The sequence below is a fragment of the Dermacentor albipictus genome, chromosome 1 (genome assembly GCF_038994185.2).
Source record: "Dermacentor albipictus isolate Rhodes 1998 colony chromosome 1, USDA_Dalb.pri_finalv2, whole genome shotgun sequence".
Taxonomy (NCBI): domain Eukaryota; kingdom Metazoa; phylum Arthropoda; class Arachnida; order Ixodida; family Ixodidae; genus Dermacentor; species Dermacentor albipictus.
The window spans coordinates 249,471,424-249,489,997 of record NC_091821.1 but is presented as its reverse complement, the minus strand read 5'-3'; the positions used below and the strand labels follow the sequence as shown (position 1 = coordinate 249,489,997).

Genomic DNA, 18,574 nt, shown 5'->3' with positions numbered 1-18,574 from the left:
TCTAAGAAAACGTCACTGTATATAACGCGTCAAAAGAGGCAAATAAATACGTTGGGCAATCACAGATTCACAGATCACAATCCTTCGAGTCTCCACAGTGATGGCGGTGAGTGACTATTGTTTCTTTTACTTGTCTAATAGCCAGAAGGCGTCAAAAATTCTGCCAGGCAAAAATTAACTCGGCCCCAGACAAAAATGAACGCGCACTGAAGTGCGCCACGCGGTGGTCGAGGCAACATGAGAAAAACATATGCGCTCTAGCTAGCTGGCTGGCTCTGGCAACCCGCAGGTAGCGTGAACAAGAAAATTGGAAGAGGCTCAATGTGTCCTCGCGAATAAAAGTCAAAGTAGAAAAATAAATAAGAACGTAGTTACCTTTGCTGGCTTTACTGTCTTGACATGGATGCGTTGGCGCAGGTGGAAAAAAGAATGTTGATATTCTTTTCTGTGACATGACGGCACAAATGAACCACCACAACCCTTAGTCTCACCGGACCTCGCTGCGTGCTTTGCCAACTTGTCTGATAGTGTGTTTATTTGGCTTGTCTCGTTGTATGGTCCGATGTACGACTTTAGAAAAGTTAATGCACCTTTGGCGTCAAATGTTTATAACATTAAACCCACAATATTCCATTATTGAAAATCTAAAACACGATTTCAGGAATGTCAATGCACCTTTCACATCAAAAGTTTGAGAACTTTATACCCATAAAGTATCGGAATTGAAATCAATGCGCTCTGTTTATTACGCGGCCTCCGTGAGATGCCGCGACAAGCCCGCTCTCCATCAAAACGCCCTTGAAACTTTGTGCTCGTATAGACTTCTTGCGTTATGTGACTCCCGGTGCATGGCCATTGCCACGAAATCCAGCCCGATTTCACATTGTTCGCGCTGAAATGTCCTTTGGAGTGTGAAAAAGACATTCTAGACAAAATCCAAAATGATTTCCGGTGTTCGGGGGGTTGTTTTGGGCGGCGGTGCATGATAGCCCGAAAAAATTTTGGGGGGAGGGGGGGCTGCAGCCCCATAAGCCCCCGCCTGGCTACGCCCCTGCCAACCAGCCCAAATGCATACACTTCTTCATAAAACTAGTTATCTTAATGTGATCTTTACTTCTGTTAATTATTGCACCTTTCACAACTTGAGCTTTTTAGTTCAGATAGTCGTATAGCAAACAATACGTGTTGATGTGCTGTCTGGTGCTGTGTGAAGACGCCAAGGAGGTCGACAATAGACAGCGACATGGGGTTTTACTTAAGCTTGACTGACATGGCTACTCATATATAGCTGTGAAGCGAAACTTTTTTCACCCAGTGGTGAAGAAATGAACTTGGAAGGAGTGCAGGCTCCCTATATGCTTTCCTCTATTGGCGCATGAACGCTCGTGTCCATACATTATATATTTGCTGCCAAGAGGTTTTGCTACTTACACAAAACAGATGCAAATTCGAGAGCAGCAGAAGACAATTTCAAAAATAGCTTGTTTTGCCCAAACAAAATTGATTTGATAAAGCTTTCACACTTTAGAAACAGCACACTGTGCTATCAGAAGTGCTATTTAGCATATTTCTAGTAGGCTCACCGCAGTGTTCAATTAACCCGCTGTTGTTGGTTAGTGGCTTTGGTGTTGCCCTGCTAAGCACGAGGTCGCAGGATCAAATCCTGGCCATGGTGGCCACATTTCGACGAGGTCTAAATGCAAATACATCAGTTTGCTTAGCTTTAGGTGCACGTTAAAGAACCCCAAGTGGTCGAAATTCATCCAGAGTCCCCCACGGCGATATGCCTCTTAATCAGATTGTGATTTTGGCACATATAACCCCATGATATAATTTATTTAGTTTTTTTCAGTGTTCAATTGGCATGTAAACATAGCAAAAAAATGAGTGCTTATTTTATTTATTCATTTATTCATTTACCTCACAAGCTCCCGAAGGAGTATTGCGGGAGGGGAGGATACAGGGAATTACCAAAAAAAGGAGTAAAAAGAAATTATACATTGTTAGCGAGTTAATCGTATTTACTATCGCCTGTGCGCATTGCTGCGCAATGTATCTGCCTGAAAACATTTTTTACGTAAAGTACAGCTCCTGGGTACCTAGCATGTAAAAATGCATAAAACGTTATTGTAATGAGCAATTAAAAAATATCCAAAACATGGACCATTTTCTCCCTTTTTAACGGCTTCTAAAAAATCAAGGTAAGGCCATGTATTCGATTAAAACAATTTTAGGTGTGAGGCCTATCTGTAGCCTCACAAGAAAAAATAGTCTTGATTTTTCATTAATAGAAGAAATGTGTGGAAATGCCTTTTATGGTGCATACTTTCATGCCTTATGAGAAAGTTGCGGTGGTGCTTGAACTGGTGAAAAAAATTTCTGGTGGGAAAATTATTTTCTGGAATGACTTTTTGTGTTGTAAGCAAGTGGCTAAAATTTTAATAAGAAATTGCAGATAGTCGTGTGCCAAGGTTGGTACAGTTGGCGTAAGATGGACCCATACAGGGGTGATCATATTTAAGTTTTACGGAAATTTTAAAAATTGTGTGTTCCAAATAACATAATTCTAGTCCTTGAACTGGGTTATTCAGATAGGCGGACGTTACTTGCATGAGAAATTGAAACTCATATTCAAATAATTAACTAACATTTTCTAATTAACTTCATAAATTACGGTACATATTGTATAAAAGTATCTACCAAAACTGCTGGAGCTCTTCCAAAAAGAAGTGTAAAGCAAAATATTTTACAATGATGATTGGGCTGATAATTTCTGTCAGCTGCAACTTAGCACTCACAAGAGCCACACTTTATGTTGACAAACATCAAACAGTGCTTAGCGGTATGATTGCTGTAAGGTGACATTTCAATGGCAATTCAAGTACAATGTGAGCATGCATTGAATTGCACAGGCTTAAACCAGAAACTCATAAACTCAACACGGGCGTGACAAATGCATAGAGCTAATAGAAACTGGATTGTTCTCAACAAAATTTGGAAAAGTTCACTGGTTGTAGGCTTCTCCTGAGGGGAGGTCCGGATGGTGAAACAGCCCATTGGCAGTGGCAAGAATTGTTAAAATGGCAAGAGGGCATAGTTAAATTGTAAATGTGTCATCTCAAGCACAAAGGAAATATTAGAAATTGACAATCATTTCTCCATGAAGAAATAATTTATCAAAATCTGAAAACTGTATAAAAGAAACTGGCCACTTGTAGAAGAACAATTTATTTTGCTAAATAGATACACAAAAAATGTCAATTTCAGCTGGAAAACCATCATTTGTCATTGGAATCATTGGTCAAGCTATTCAAAGGGACTGGCAAGTTTAAGAAAAATTTTGTTATGAATGTGGTTGAGTCACTCTTGCTAATTGCTTTTTATGGGACATGAGGTTTAGGGAACTAACACCACCTCAAACTTATACAATGTAGTGCATCAGAAAAAAAAAAGAATGCAAAGTTCTAAGCAGTAATAGTAATCATAGTATGGTAGGCGCATTCAGCCTTTCTTGCCTTTTCAGAACCCATCACTCTGCGACATTTACACGGAGCATTCCCAAATGACAACTGTTGCCAAGTACTCGCCAAGTGGGTTCTATATTGCTTCAGCTGGTACGTCTGTAAATTACTACATGCTCGTGCAAGTGCATGGTTTACTTTTACTTGCCATGCTTACTTTCATTGTTTCCCCTTTCTCAGATCAGACTGGGAAAATCCGTATTTGGGACACAATCCAAAAGGAGCACATCTTGAAAAATGAGTTTCAACCGTTTGTTGGTATTGTCAAGGACCTGGCATGGTCTCCAGACAGCCAGAGAATCATGGCTGTGGGAGAAGGTCGTGAAAGGTGACTTCTGGCACTTGTGTTTCACGCGTGGCAGTGATTGACAGATGTGTTGGCATTTGTCACTTGCAGGTTTGGCCATGTGTTCATGGCCGAGACAGGCACCTCGGTTGGTGAGATTGGTGGCCACAGCAAACAGATCAATTCCTGCGACTTCCGGCCCACACGACCCTTTCGCATCATCACTGGCAGTGAAGACAACACTGTTGGCATTTATGAGGGACCTCCTTTCAAGTACAAGCTGACAATCAGTGTAAGCACAGAAAATTATTGTATTTCCAAGTTCAACTTGTGGCGACCAAATGCAGAGCACTGCATCTAAAGCAGCCAGTATGAATGGATTGTATGCTTTTGCTACTCTAGTGGCAACTTGTGCCAGTGTAGCTGTTTGTGAATTGAGCTCATTGCAGATATTTTCCTGAGCCACATTTACATTTTTGCAAAAAGTCACTGCAGCATACTGATGATGTACAGCTATAATTTGATCCACTGTGCATGAACAATGAACAATATGTAATATACAGTCAATATGTAGGTCAAGTTCATTGCCTTATTTGGCGTAGAAGAAATGTACCATCCACGTCTCTCGAGGTTACATTTTGTCTAGGTCAAATGCTCAAAGAGGTCCGTGATCATGAGAAGGAAATCTATAGAATAAAAATGGGTTGGAGTGCATACGGAAAATTACCAAATCGTGACTGGGAGCTTACCGCTGTCATTGAAAAGGAAAGTGTACAAACATTGCATTCTACCATTGCTTCGTGAGTCCGGTATTAGGGTAAATGCAAGCGCAAGGAGACAGGGCCTGGCCGCTTAACCGTGCTGTTTCACGGGATGAGCAGAAGCGCAAATGTGAATGGTCTGTATGGTGCAGCCACCTGGTGGCACAGAGCTCAACCACACACAGTAGCAGTTAGGAAATGTATTCTTCTTTGCTGCTGGTGTAAATGTTTCACAGGAGTGTAATCGTTAACACATTGTTTTTGTAAATGTTTAAAATGTTTTACACTTGGTTAGAGCAATATTAGCTCTTCGTTTAGCTGGTTAAGCTCTGCATCAACCGGTGGTTGCACCGTGGAGACCGATCAGGCAGCTCACGTACGTCTATGCTAAGTTCCTTCATCAGCTTGAGTTTATGCCTTCACCGTTCCGCCAAACCGCCCAGCTCACCTGTGGTTACCAGAATACCAGACACGTTCAGTGCTGCGATAGAATGCTCGCAATGCACGCTGCTTCAACTCTCGCTTGGGGTTGGCTGCCAAGCAGCTGGCGGAGAGTTTGGCGAGGCGTTGCACGCGCGCTCCCAAGTTGACGACACGACGTGCCATCATGACGCAGAGCCAGCGAAGGCGGAGCTTAGCTCCAATCACTCGGCAAACGAGTTGAGGAGAAAATGCATGACTATAAGGGAGGGTAACTTGTAATCGTCTCTAGCTCTCTTAATATGAGACAATAAAATTCAAACAGCGCTAGACGACAGGGCCAGAAAGAGGAGGAGACAAACACGGTCCTCTTTCTGGTCCTGTCGTCTAGTGCTGTTTGAATTTTATTGTTACCATGGAACACCAACTCGCCCAATCCGCTGCCCTTCTTAATATGAGACATTTCACACAAATTGTGGTGCAAATGATTAACTTTAGCTCTACCCTACGCATCTACAAAATTTGTCTGGAACGTTTCAGGGGCCCTTTAAGAGAAAAAAATGGATCTGGGCAGGCCATGTAATGCGTAGGGTATATAACTGGCGGACCATTAAAGTTACAGATTGGGTGCCAAGGGAAGATAAGCACAGTTGAAAATGGCAGAAAACTAAGTGGGGTGATGAAAGTAGGAAATTTGCAGGTGTAAGTTGGAATCCGCTAGTGTTAGACAAGGGTAATTGAAGATCGCAGCGAGTAATTTGTCAAAGATAGCCTGATGGTGGTGATAATCAGGTAAATTTGACAGCTGAGTTCTAACATGCGAAATTTATTGGAGTTTTTGGCTCAGTATCATGTTTAGACAGCAGTGCTAGTAATAGTGAAGCTTTTTCCAGAGTCCCATCTTTGTTACTGCAATAGTTGGACTATCATGGCAGTGGCGTTTTTATGCTTGTCGGGGAATGTACAGTCGAACCTTGATATATTGAACAGCGCGGTGATCGCGAAATTGTTTCCATATAGCCAGAATTCGATATATACGATCACATAAAAAGCGCCTCAAAAACTTCTGCAAATCAATCAGTGAACCAAGGGCGGGATCGGAGATTGTTGTTTGGAGCGCGCGTTCGCTTGCGTTGCGCACAGTTGGCCTAGGCCGTGCTGACATTGTCAGCTTGGAGCGCACGGTTGATTCAACTTAATCAGCTGCGCAAAGTTGGCGTGGTCTAGGCAAATCGCGCGCGGCGCTACTGAATGCACGCTCCGAACAACTATCCCTGATCACGCCTCAATCGTGGCGCAGTTCTCACTTGAAGCTTCACACAAAGTATTTATTTACTTGGCTGAAAGTACTGCAGCAGTGTAGCCTGCTTCTTATTGGCAGCCGCGTACTTAAACACGGAGTCTTCAACCTAGTCTCAACGATCCATAAGCGATAGGCCTGTGCCCTCGATTGCGCCGCAGTAGCGGCATAGAAGGGCCAAATCAGCTACAGCCTCAGTTGAAGTCTGTAGCGGGGCAACATTAGTGCTTGCGGGATCAACCTCGGCAGCATCTTCGTTTGGCCGATACTTCTGCATCAATCTCCACGTCCATCAATCGAAGCATTTGAAACACTGTCAATAACAAAGTATTAAGTGGCATCTGCCAAGGCATCTGTGAGTGAGCCCACGAAGCGGTGCAACCGCCAGTTCTCGTGAGGCACGGCAGGTGCAGAGCATGGCACCGAAGAAGAGTCAGTGCGGCAAATGAAATGCGTCGTTGACGTTGACGAACTAGCCAAGCCACCTCATGTGTAAGCCACTATGTTTATATATAGCGCCCTCGGCGCGATCGATGTGTGCAGCTATAGAGCACAGCAGTTAGGAACGCCCATCGCGCCACCGCTATATTCATGAGTGTTGCGGGAGAGCTCGCCGCCTGTCAACAAAGCGCATGTGATCTGAGGTGGCTAAGTTCGATATATCCATTTGACGTCCAACCCCGTTCGAAATAAAAAACTAAATATCCATGCAATTTTCCAGGTGATATAGAAAGTGTTCAACATATGCAATAATTTGATATATCTGTGTTCGGTATATCGAAGTTTAACTGTATAAAATCAGCATTTATTGAAGGGATGGTCTACACAGGTTGACCGATGGGCTAGTTGGTTCATTATCACAAAAAGAGCAGTGCTTCAAGACGGGACACAAAGGTGGAACCACATACATCCTTCGCGGTGGTCTATGGTCTACAGATTCTTTAAAGGAATGAAGAGCAACAGTAAGCCAGGCTAGACTGGCGAAGTATAACTTCAAAACTCTTATTTGCATTCTTTTTTACAGATAAGGGTAAATTAGTAGTGGAGAAAATAAAGACCAAACTTCCCTATTTTGAATTTCATGTCGAAACCTCAGCACTAGCACATAAATGTGACATCACAGATTTCAAAGTGCCTTCTCATACTTACGCCATTTTGGCACAGAAAAAGTTCCCGGAGCCCACCTAGTTCTGTTACCATTGAAGATATGTGAAAAAAGAAATGTAAAAACATTTTTAATCTGTGTGTTATTAGCATACCTGCCAACTCTTCCAAATTTTTTGTAAGAAGTACTAATTTTGAGCAGTCTTACGATTTTACGAATTTTGCTTGAAATTTTATGGAAAACATTTTATTTGCGAAAAAAATGTGAAAATGTAGTAAAACTACAGCCTGGTACCTTGCGCCGCCACAAGAGGGCAATATGTATGCCTGTTATCATCAGTAGCAGCTGCAAAGTTGTAGTGATTTCTGTCGTCTACTAGGGGGGTCACGAATCCATTTCCAAAGCTCGATAGGGCCGATAGTACTCACCTACGGGGCAGAAACCTGGAGGCTTACGAAAAGGGTTCTACTTAAATTGAGAACGACGCAACAAGCTATGGAAAGAAGAATGATAGGTGTAATGTTAAGGGATAAGAAAAGAGCAGCTTGGGTGAGGGAACAAACGCGAGTTAATGACATCTTAGTTGAAATCAAGAAAAATAAATGGGCATGGGCAGGACATGTAATGAGGAGGGAGGATAACCGATGGTCATTAAGGGTTACGGACTGGATCCCAAGGGAAGGGAAGCGTAGCAGGGGGCGGCAGAAAGTTAGGTGGGCGGATGAGATTAAGAAGTTTGCAGGGACGTCATGGCCACAATTAGTACATGACCGAGGTTGTTGGAGAAGTATGGGAGAGGCCTTTGCCCTGCAGTGGGCGTAACCAGGCTGATGATGATGATGATGATGCCTTTGTTTGCACGGGCGCGTGGCTTTGGACTTCAGTCAGCTTCAGTCACTGCAGTGTTGGACTCGCCTTTTGTGGGACTAGCTGCCGCGTCACCCGCAGTGTGACTCCGGCCTGTAGCGGCTTTGCAGTGCAATGGCGGGCTCGAAGCCCCGACAGTACTTTCAAGTGTTTTTGAAATCGTACACGGCAGAATTTCCGTGCCTAGTGCCCTCGAAGAAAGGGGAAAAGTTCGGATTCTGCACCATGTGTGCCTGTGATGTGAACATCTTGCATGGCGGCAAGTCTGACATCAAGGTCCACATTGCTTCGAAGAAGCTTCAGGGATACGTGCGAGCTACGGACAGCCAGCCAAGCCTAGCAAGTTTTGTACGCTGCGACAACGACTTCAGTGTGATTCGTGCAGAATGCCTCTTCACTGAGTTTTTAGTTGGAACACATCCCGCTGAGTGTCAGCGATCATGCTGGACCGATTTTCTGGAAGATGTTCCCCAAGTGCGAAGAAGTGAAACACTAGGCCTGTGGACGAACAAAGACGATTTCAATTATTTGGGAAATGGCCACCAATGCGGAGACTCCTTTGCTGGATGCCCTAAAGCAGCAAGTATTTTCAATCGCTGTGGATGGCAGTAACAAAATGGATACGCAGCTTTACCCTATTGTTGCAACATATTTCATTAAAGAAACAAGCAGAGATGAAAGCCGCCTTCTTTGCCTCGGGACAATCCAAGGGGAAGCGCGGTGTCACAAGATTGCAAATCTGGTTCTGGACGAGATGAAGTCTCGGAATTTGCCTGTTGGAAACCTGTTGGCTATGTGTTCGGACAATGCCGTTGTCATGATCGGCGAGAAAAACAGTGTTTCTACTGTATTGAGGGAGGATCAACCAGGTTTGATAGGGATTGGTTGCCCATGCCATCTCATCAACTTGGCCGCCCAAAAAGGAGCTTCATGTCTTCCTTCAAAGGTTGATGAGGCTTTGGTTGACATATTTTTTTACCTAGAGAAAAAGCTCAAAACAAAGATAGAGTTTAAAAAAAATGCATGATGCCGAGGTCAGAAAGATGTTGAAGCATTCGCCGACACGTTGGCTGTCGTTGGAAAAGTGTTTGAAGAGGCAGCTCGACCAGTGGAAACCGCTACTCAGCTGTTTTGTATCTGACACAAAGCAGTGCAACAAGCAGAGCTTGTTTTTGGAGTCGTACCAAATTCCGAAGACTTCCTCACAAACCCCCCAAAACCCTGCACTGACCCCAAAGTCTGCTACACATCTTCACAAGACTGCTGCAGGCCTCGGGGAAAGAAAGCACTGACAGCGATGAACTCTCGCTAAAGAGGAAAGGAGCTTATTCTGGACCTCAAGCAAAAAAACAAACTTGATACCAAGGATTCTGGGGAAGCCAGCCACGTGACGTGAGGGGCGCCTGTTTTATTTTTTGTCATTGGAGCTAAACAGGGCATGCTGTCTTTTTTTCCAAAATGTTATACCGCTTTTTTGAGTAGGCAAACTGCCTTCATCAAGCTCCTCAGATTCAGGTACTGAGGGGCATTTTAAACTGCCTTTTCAAGGATCTCCTGACTAGGTTTGTGCGCCCAGGTGTTGCCAAGGCATGTCATTCATTGCTGGAAGTTGACTATGGAGCTGCAGAGAACCAGAAAGGTGATGAAGACATAGTCATTGGCAGCACAACCTACTCTGTGGTTGAGGCACTGAGCTGCATTGAGAGAGAGCAGTTCTTCTCTGCTGTACATTTGTACTTAACGGCAGTATGCAATTACATTTGCCACAAATTCTCGCTAGAAGACGTCAATCTCAAGATGGCTGAAGTTGCTCAAGTACAAGCTTTGGAAACTGCTTCATTCAACAGCGTATATAATTTTGTTATGGTATTTCTTGCTATCCTATTCCAGCAGAGTGGCGAATCAAAAGAAGCAATCGATGCACTTGAAGTCGAGTTTGCCAACTTGCAAGCATATCAGGTTCCAGTCAACATATTGAACGAGCCAAGGTGCGACGTGCAGTAGTCACAATTAGGAAGCGTTTGAAGTGTCAACGGATCACTCAGGTTCCACAGAATTTCACTGGTTATGCTGGGTATTCTCTCCATTCCCTGCAGCAATGCTGAATGTGAGAGAATATTCAGCACTGCAAACAAAACTCGAATGAAGTTTTACTCATCTGTGTATGAGAGAACACTCGAAAGTCTGCTGATGGTCAAAGTGCACCAGAGTGGTACTTGCTTTGAGCAAACCTACACGGAGAAGTTTCTGAAGCAGGCAAATTCGGTAACTGCAAAATCATTGCAAAAATAAATTGTGCCCCAGTGGAGTTTTCACTCTTTACTCTCCAAGACATGGATTTCACTTGCGGTTGTGAAAATCTGAGTAAGCTTGTCGCAAAAGGTAAGTCCCTTAAAAAAAAAGTGCTGCCGCTATAAGATTCGCAATCGAGCTTGTGGGACGATCGGAGGAACTTGGGGCGACAGGACTAGGCGAGCAGGATTTATTTACGTTATTTACATTTGAACATGGGATACATTTACACTGTCTAGCGTGACTCTCAAATGGAGCCCGCAAAACAAAGCGTACAGCAAACGAGCACACAGCTCACGAGTACATCGACAAGCACAGAGCACGACGAGGAGCACACACTAGCAGCCGACAGCAGCTGTTCTTAAACATTTCATGTTCCCTAGATCCCTAGGTGAGACAAAACGTTCGAGCTGACCTTTGCAACGCGGCTGTCGTGTTGTCCCCGTAGCCAGGTGGTCACGCCCGACCCCAGCCGGCGCCTCTAAATTCCAGAGCGGACCTCGCACAGTGGCCTCCGCCGCAGCCCATTGTCTGGCATCTTCAAAGGCCCGTGAAAAGGCACCGCAAGGCATCTCCTTCCAGGAAATCCCCCTGCTTCAGTCGAACCGTGAAGGCGTTCGCGATTTCACTAATAGCTGATAGCGTTTAGTCATGCGGCGCTGAGGGGTTGTTGACGCGGGACCTCGCAGCCCCTACGAAATGAGTCACCGCGGCAGGTGTTGAAGGCTTCCACGTTCTCTTCGGGGAAGCTCGCAACGCTCGCAGCTGCAGCTGGCTGAGAAAATGTTGCCACCTCAGCAGGCCATTCCTAACACTGCGCACCCCCCCCCCCCCCCAGCCGCTATAGTTTGGCGAATTTCCAAATCTTCAAGTTGGCAGGCATGGTTATAAGTTAGCGGAAGTCTGCAACACTCATATATGAACACTTGTATGAACCATTTCTCTTGATGTAGTTATGCTAATCAGTTCTTGTTGTTTCTTTCACTTTGGATTAATATGGCTGATAATGATGGTGTGGTGTCATTCATTATATGTGGTAGTGATGTAATCTATATGCACAACAAACAGTATTCTGCTTTTCAAAAACACTGAACAGGAATTTCTCTTCCTCAGGACCATGCTCGTTTTGTCCAGTCTGTTCGATTTTCACCGAATGGTGAACTGTTTGCAAGTGGAGGCTTTGATGGAAAGGTCAGCCTAGTTTATCTCTACTATGGTATGATGCATGCATAAATTTTTTAGTCAGTATTTTTGGTATTGCAGCGTGCTAACATATTTCTGGTTTTTCTTTCAGATGTTCCTTTACAATGCCAGCACATATGAAAAAGTTGGTGAATTTGGGTCTCCAGCGCATAGTGGTGGCATCTACGCTGTAAGCATTGGTACTTTTGTTTACGAAAGAATGGGTATTCAATCCATAGTAATTTTGTTTGCTCTTATGGTTTGCACTTCTTACAGGTCGCTTGGAGTCCTGACAACACCAAGATTCTCACTGCATCTGGGGACAAGACCTGCAAGATCTGGGATGCAAGCACATTATCAGTTGTCACGTAAGTGTTTTCTCTATTCTTCTTGGTTGTGGAGATCTCTTCCTTGCATCTCTATTTTTCGTGTTAGAACAGCAAGCTGCTTTGCAAACCTTGCCTACATGCCAGTTCTGTAAATTTTAAATTTGGGACATGTTTGTGTTATTCTAATTCCACATTCTTCGTTTCAGCTTGTGTATCATGTTTTCTGCAAGTTATTGTTTTTGCAATGACAAATTTTGCATATGCGTTTTGCCTGAACAATGTCACAGTATCTTTGTATTTTTTATGTGCAATTTAATGTTCTTAATGTGGCATGTAATCGACATGAAAAGCTGTTGGCAGGTGATCAAAATTAGCAGGAGACCCTTTGCTGATCTTTCATATGCATCACCCTTGAGTTTCTTTTGGGTATACTTGAGAAATTTTTTATTCTTAGTTTTTTTTGCTAATATTACTATGGAGAATTACTATACAGAATGAAGGTACTTTTCTTGTCAAACGTGGATTCGTTATAACAAGTCAGGAGTGGGACTACTGCGCCAGTTGTGCCATTTTGATACAAATGCCAGTTCCTGTGCCAAACTGCGCCTAACACACATAATTGACCTAAATTGCGCCACGCTGGGCCAGAATGGCTCCGGCATATGTGCTTCGACAGTGGTTGCAAACAGCAAGTGGATTCGTTCTCCAAAAAAGAGTGCAGCCATTCACATTCCGCATACCACGCGACAGCGGCTCTCGCAGTGTTTCTCGTAATTTTTTCGCTAATAACACTGGACTTTTCCGCGCTTCCAGCAAGTGGCCGCCGCACGTGTGGCCACTCTTGGCTGTTGTCGCTGCTGTCCGCACGGCCAGGGGGGCTGTATTTAGAGCATGCTAGAATACGGTTGAATGGGCCAAGTGATCCGTAGCTGAAGTGCAAAACAACAAAAGGTAGGCTGAGGATGCTGCATGCGAACTAGAAAGTAGGTGGGCATGCGCTACAGCGAGTTTAGTGGACAGGCGTCTCTGGCTCCAGGGCCAGTACAACATAAAACTATTCCAATCTGTTTTTATGCCCATATGGGTGAGGCCTGAGCCATTTTGACCTATCGTGGAAGGTTAATGGTGAATTTGGAATAAAAAGTTGCAGTTTAGGCCGAAAGACGAATCATCGATTGCGATAGCAAATTAGTAGACAGCTATACGAAGTAAGGATAGTTGTTCTATCGGCCATATTAATTTGTGGACATTCACTTATTAACTAAATTATCAAGTATGGTGTTATGCGCGCACAACCCAGCCTGAAAACATCTCGCTCAATGACTGCGGAAACTTGCTATTAAAACGCTGAAGTAATGAAATGCGGCAGCAGCAACGAGCAAATTGACCTTTGTGCTGCCTTGCTTCAACGCAAACCAAACAGCGAAAACAGCGCACACAAAGCTATCATCACTCGCACTCTGTCCCCATTGCAGGTAGCTTTCAAGATAGGCCGTGCCATACGCAGCAGCTGCCGGAGTGAAACCCTGCCCTCCTCTCCCTCACCAGTGCCTTACGCACAATGCGAAACAGCGTGCTTCCTCCCCACTTTCCTCCCTAGCGCACACGAGATTGAGCCGCCATCGTCAGGTCACCCTTGCATGCTTTCACTCGCACATACAGCATATGGTGCATGGCAACAATGTTATCGCCCCTGGACTTTATACGGAACATTGTTGCGACAGCAGAAATTTGCCTGGAGTGTCCATATAATCGCTATTGCAATAAAAACAAATTATGGTAGTTTTATGTTATTTCAACCCAGGCTCTCTGGGTATGCGGTGACATATATGATGACCCAGAAATTATGTTACTGCATAGATTGGACCGCATAATTCAAGAACATTTTCTGCTATCATGAGCATCGGCGCAGGAATATAAATTTTGATTGTAGTGCCACTGATGTTTTCGGCTTTACAGGAAAGCATGCGCCATGCCACCGCTTGACTAACTCTTTTTTATTCTAGTACATTATAGCTGAAAAGTGCTCTTTTACTACGTGCTTCGTGTTGGTTTATTCTGTGTTTCATCGTTGTTTCAAAGTGTGCTGCCACCCCCCATTCCATTATTCCACCAAAATTCAGATTGGCCAGCTCCAGAGTGCTTCAAAATGAAATTTTCTCTGCTCCAAATGGCTCACATGAAATTTGGTCTGTTCCAAACTGCTCCACAATGCAATTTTGTCTGCTCCGAACTGCTCTAAAACGCAATTTTACTTGCTCCAAAAATGACTTTGGGCAGACCACCCCTGACAAGGTTGAACTGCAGTAGTGCTATGGCAATAGCTGCATGGTATGTTATATAGCAGTCATTGTGCTGCTGTGTTTTGGTTGCTCATAAGTGACATTGTAGACTCATACACAGCATCAGGAGATCTTAAAGTCATAACTTGCAGACCACCATGATGTGGGAGGAGTTATGCGAATCTTGATAACCATCATCATCATCATCATCAGCCTATTCATGTCCACTGCAGGATGAAGGCCACTCCCTGCGATCTCCAATTACCCCTGTCCTGCGTAAAGTGATTCCAAATAGCACCCGCAAGTTTCCTAATTTCGTCACTCCATCTAGTCTTCTGCCGTCTCTACTGCGCTTTCCTTCTCTTGGTAACGATTCTGTTACCCTAATGGTCCAACGGCTATTTAGTCTGCGCATTACATGACCTGCCCAGTGCCATTTTTTTCTCTTAATGTCTATTAGAATATCATCTATGCCCGTTTGCTCTCTGATCCAAACTGCTCTCTTTCTGTCTCTTAAAGTTATGCCCAGCATTGTTCGTTCCATCGCTCTTTGCGCGGTCCTTAACTTGTTCTCAAGCTTCTTTGTCAGCCGCCAAGTCTCTGTGCCGTATGTCAGCACCAATAAAATCCACAGATTGTATACTTTCCTTTTCAATGATAACGGTAAACTCCCATTCAGGAGCTCACAATGTCAGCCTTACGCGATCCAACCCATTTTTATTCTTCTGTGAATTTCCTTCTCATAGTCCGGGTTCCCTGTGATTAGTTGACCTAGGTAAACGTACTCCTCCACAGACTCTAGAGGTTGACTTGCGATCTTGAACTCTTGTTCCCTTGCCAGGTTATGTATCATTGAGAGGTAAATCAGAAGATAATCATTGAGAGGTAAAATCTCATAATACGATACAATGCATTTTATTGCCATCAGTACCTTAACCCTTTAAGGCGCTGTTTACACAATTGTGTATCCGAAGATTGTGCATCAACAGCAATAGCATTGATGGAAGTAGTGAAGTTTAAATTATGCTGCGTACATGTTGAAACACTTCTCTGTGGTGTTGTGCTGCAAGCTTGAAGAAAATGTGCAAAATATTTTAGTAAGATGAGTGGTATGAGTGGTTGGGTATTCTTGCACGGCGTAAGTATGTTGCTGTATGCAGTGGGTTCATTTTTCCAATCGTTTTTCACAATGTGTTGCGTCAGACATAATTTTCAAGTGACTGGATAGGTGCTTTTCAAGCCTGCTAGACATGAAATAGCTGATTTTCTCATACCTGATGTTCGTGTAGTGAGTTCTTGTGTCGAGTGCACATTCTCTAAACTTGACAAAACTTCCTAAAGAATTGAAAATTCTTATTGTAGTCTGCAGTACACTTTTTATGATTTTGAAGATTTAAGGAATGTGGTGAAATTAAATTTTAAATCAACAGAATGCATTGGTGCCCGAAAGGATTAAGATGGAGGAGGTTGGAAAAAAAGTGAAAGCGCTTGATTAGGTTCCAACTCAGCAGGCACCAGCAGGAGACGATTGACATTTTAGCTGTGAATAACAAAGGAAATGCACTTGAATTTGCACAGTATAAAAGAAAATTGCATATCAGCTTGCGCAGTTGAGGGGAAAAAAGATATGAAGACATGGCTAGTATGTAGTTGACAAACAGAGTATTGAAAAGAAATTGTTTTGTAAAAGAGATTAAGGACATTTTGGACTGATTATATTTAAAGAAGTGGTGCTGTCAATGTATGCCTCAGATAATTTGTTTAATCTAGTGGTAACTGCTATCCTAATGTTTGGCATCCATAGTTCTGATTGCTCATAACAACCAATGTGGTTTGTAGCGGTATGGGTGCAGGTGCGATTCATATGAAAGCAGTGGAACAAAGCGAGGCATATTTTCTATGTGCTTGTTCTTTTTTGTTTCTATATGTGCGTAATGTTTTATGTATACAAGTTAAATACTATTATAATTTTTGGTCTTTAATTATTTGTCTTGCCAAATGTCTCCAGGGTAAATTAAAAACAATGCTAAGACCACGTTTCTCAAGGATGGCTAATTTTTGAAGGTTAGTTGATGTAGTAGTCCCTCAGACCAGGGTACTATAATTCATATGTGAGTAGACTAAAGTGTGATGCAGTAACAACTTTGTTTTTTGTTGCATAAATACCTCTATAACGTGACACAGGCGTATGGCTTTGTATTTCAATGCTATATCTTTTATGTGGTCGATCCATGGCATATCTTCTGAAAATATTACCCCAAGTGATTTAAACGATTTTACACATTCAAATTTTTGTGAGGTATAAAGACCCAAGTTCACTGTGCTTCTTATTTTTGGGGTGAAAAGTACTGCCATAGATTTGTCGACATCAACTCTGAGTGCATTTTGATGCGACCAAACTTTTAGTTTTCCTAGCAAACTGTTTCCATTAAATGTTATATCACTGCCAGAATCTCCAGAAAGGAACAAGGTTTTATCGTCAGTGTAAATTATAAAACAAGCGTTAGAGTTTGTGTTAGCAATGTCACTAAAGTACAGTGTGAACAAAAGTGGACCTATAATGCGCTATTCAGGTAGGCCACAGGACACATTTTGCATTAATGACTTTTATTTAATTGTACATATTGCTGCCTGCATTACTAGTAGGACTGCACTAAAGGCCCGTTCACACTACACGAAATATCCGGTGAGCGAAGCGGATTCGGCCGCTTTTGACGCCGAGGACGACGGAAAGCGGCGCGGTGAAGGCAATCGGTCCAGGACCCATTTTTTCCGCTTTCGCCGCCGCCAGAAGTTGCGTTTTTGACGTCACAACCCGTCTAATCTCAGCATGGCAGCCAGCATGTCTGAGCGACCGGCCTTCTCTGTGGGAATACTCGTTGATACAATTAAGCAGCACCCCATACTGTACGACAAAAGGCACTTGAATTTCGAGGACATTGTCTACAAAGAGCAGCTGTGGGACGCAGCTATGGGACGCAGCTATGGTCAGTCGCGAAACTAAAAAAAAAAAATCTACCGCGAGGTCTCGCTCTCATCGCGGAAAAGCCAGAAGTGGCGGCGGATCCGCCGATGCACGCGTCAACAGATGAGAACACGCTCTTTTTTCCGGCGAGCGAATCCGCTTCGCTTGCCGAATTTTTGTAGTAGTGTGAACGGGCCTTAAAAGTAACACTTTGCCTCTTATTCCATAATACTCTAGCTTCTTGAACAAAATGTTATGATTTATGCAGTCAAATGCCTTCATAAGATATAGAAATTTTCCTAGCACCATGTTCCTGCACTCAAAATTACTTAATAGAATATACTCTTTTTGATGTAGCAGTGCCAGTTTTGTTGATCAGTTCTTCTGAAAGCCGTACTTAGAGGCTTTAATAGTATTGTATTTGGCTAAAAATCTTTCAAATCATTTTAAAATGAACTTTTCGATAAGTTTTGAGAACACTAGGAGAATGCTAGTAGGCCTATAATTACCTAAGATGCTCTGGTTACTTTTTTATTGAATAACCACAACTCTTGTAATTTGCATTTTTGACTTAAAATTAGCAGTTTCTATGTATAGATTATAAGTATATTTGAAAGGTTTAGTTATTGCATGAATGACATGCTTAAACGGATGTATCTCTATTTTGTCTGCATTGCATGAGGGGATATTTTTTAGTTCTAAGTTCTATGAGTGCTAAAACTTCCAATGTGATGATTGGTTCAAAAAATACAGGACACTTACAGATTTTTATGTTACATATATTAGTAGTAGGAGACAGTTCTTGTGTGAAAAACTTGTTAAACTTATTCACAAGGTGACTACCTTTGTATTCATTACCATAACTATTAATTTGTCTTGGTTTCTCACTGGACAGTGGACGTCAAGAGATTGAAGCTTGCTCAAAATTTTTTCATAGCAGCCGAGTGCGGTCTCAAATTATGCTTCATAATATTGACACACATACTTCTTCTATATTGACACGTATACATGCAGGATGCACCTGCATGTATCAGAAGTTTCTCAAATGTTATCTATAGTTATATCTGTTGTCACTAGTCACCGAACCTTTTGTAGTCTGATTTTATGCACAATGCAAATTGTGTAGTACTTTCTGGAAGGCAAGCAGACACCAGAGATTGTGCTGGAACTTTTAACGAGTCATGTATAAACATCGACACGCTTGACCCGCTGACGAGATTTTCAATGATTGCCGGCTGTGCTTGCTGTTATCATTGTGGTTTGA

At 43.0% G+C, this 18,574-nt stretch overlaps 1 protein-coding gene across 2 annotated transcripts in view; it reads left to right on the top strand.

Moving 5' to 3' along the window:
- Nucleotides 1–18,574, top strand: part of flr (actin-interacting protein 1 flr) — a 50,531-nt gene that overhangs the window by 8,838 nt on the left and 23,119 nt on the right. For both annotated transcript variants that reach the window (XM_065430174.2, XM_065430182.1), the window contains exons 3-8: nt 3,524–3,614; nt 3,702–3,849; nt 3,919–4,099; nt 11,666–11,743; nt 11,847–11,924; nt 12,011–12,102. In XM_065430174.2, coding sequence (XP_065286246.1) covers nt 3,524–3,614; nt 3,702–3,849; nt 3,919–4,099; nt 11,666–11,743; nt 11,847–11,924; nt 12,011–12,102 — 668 coding nt within the window. The remainder of the gene's footprint in view (nt 1–3,523; nt 3,615–3,701; nt 3,850–3,918; nt 4,100–11,665; nt 11,744–11,846; nt 11,925–12,010; nt 12,103–18,574) is intronic.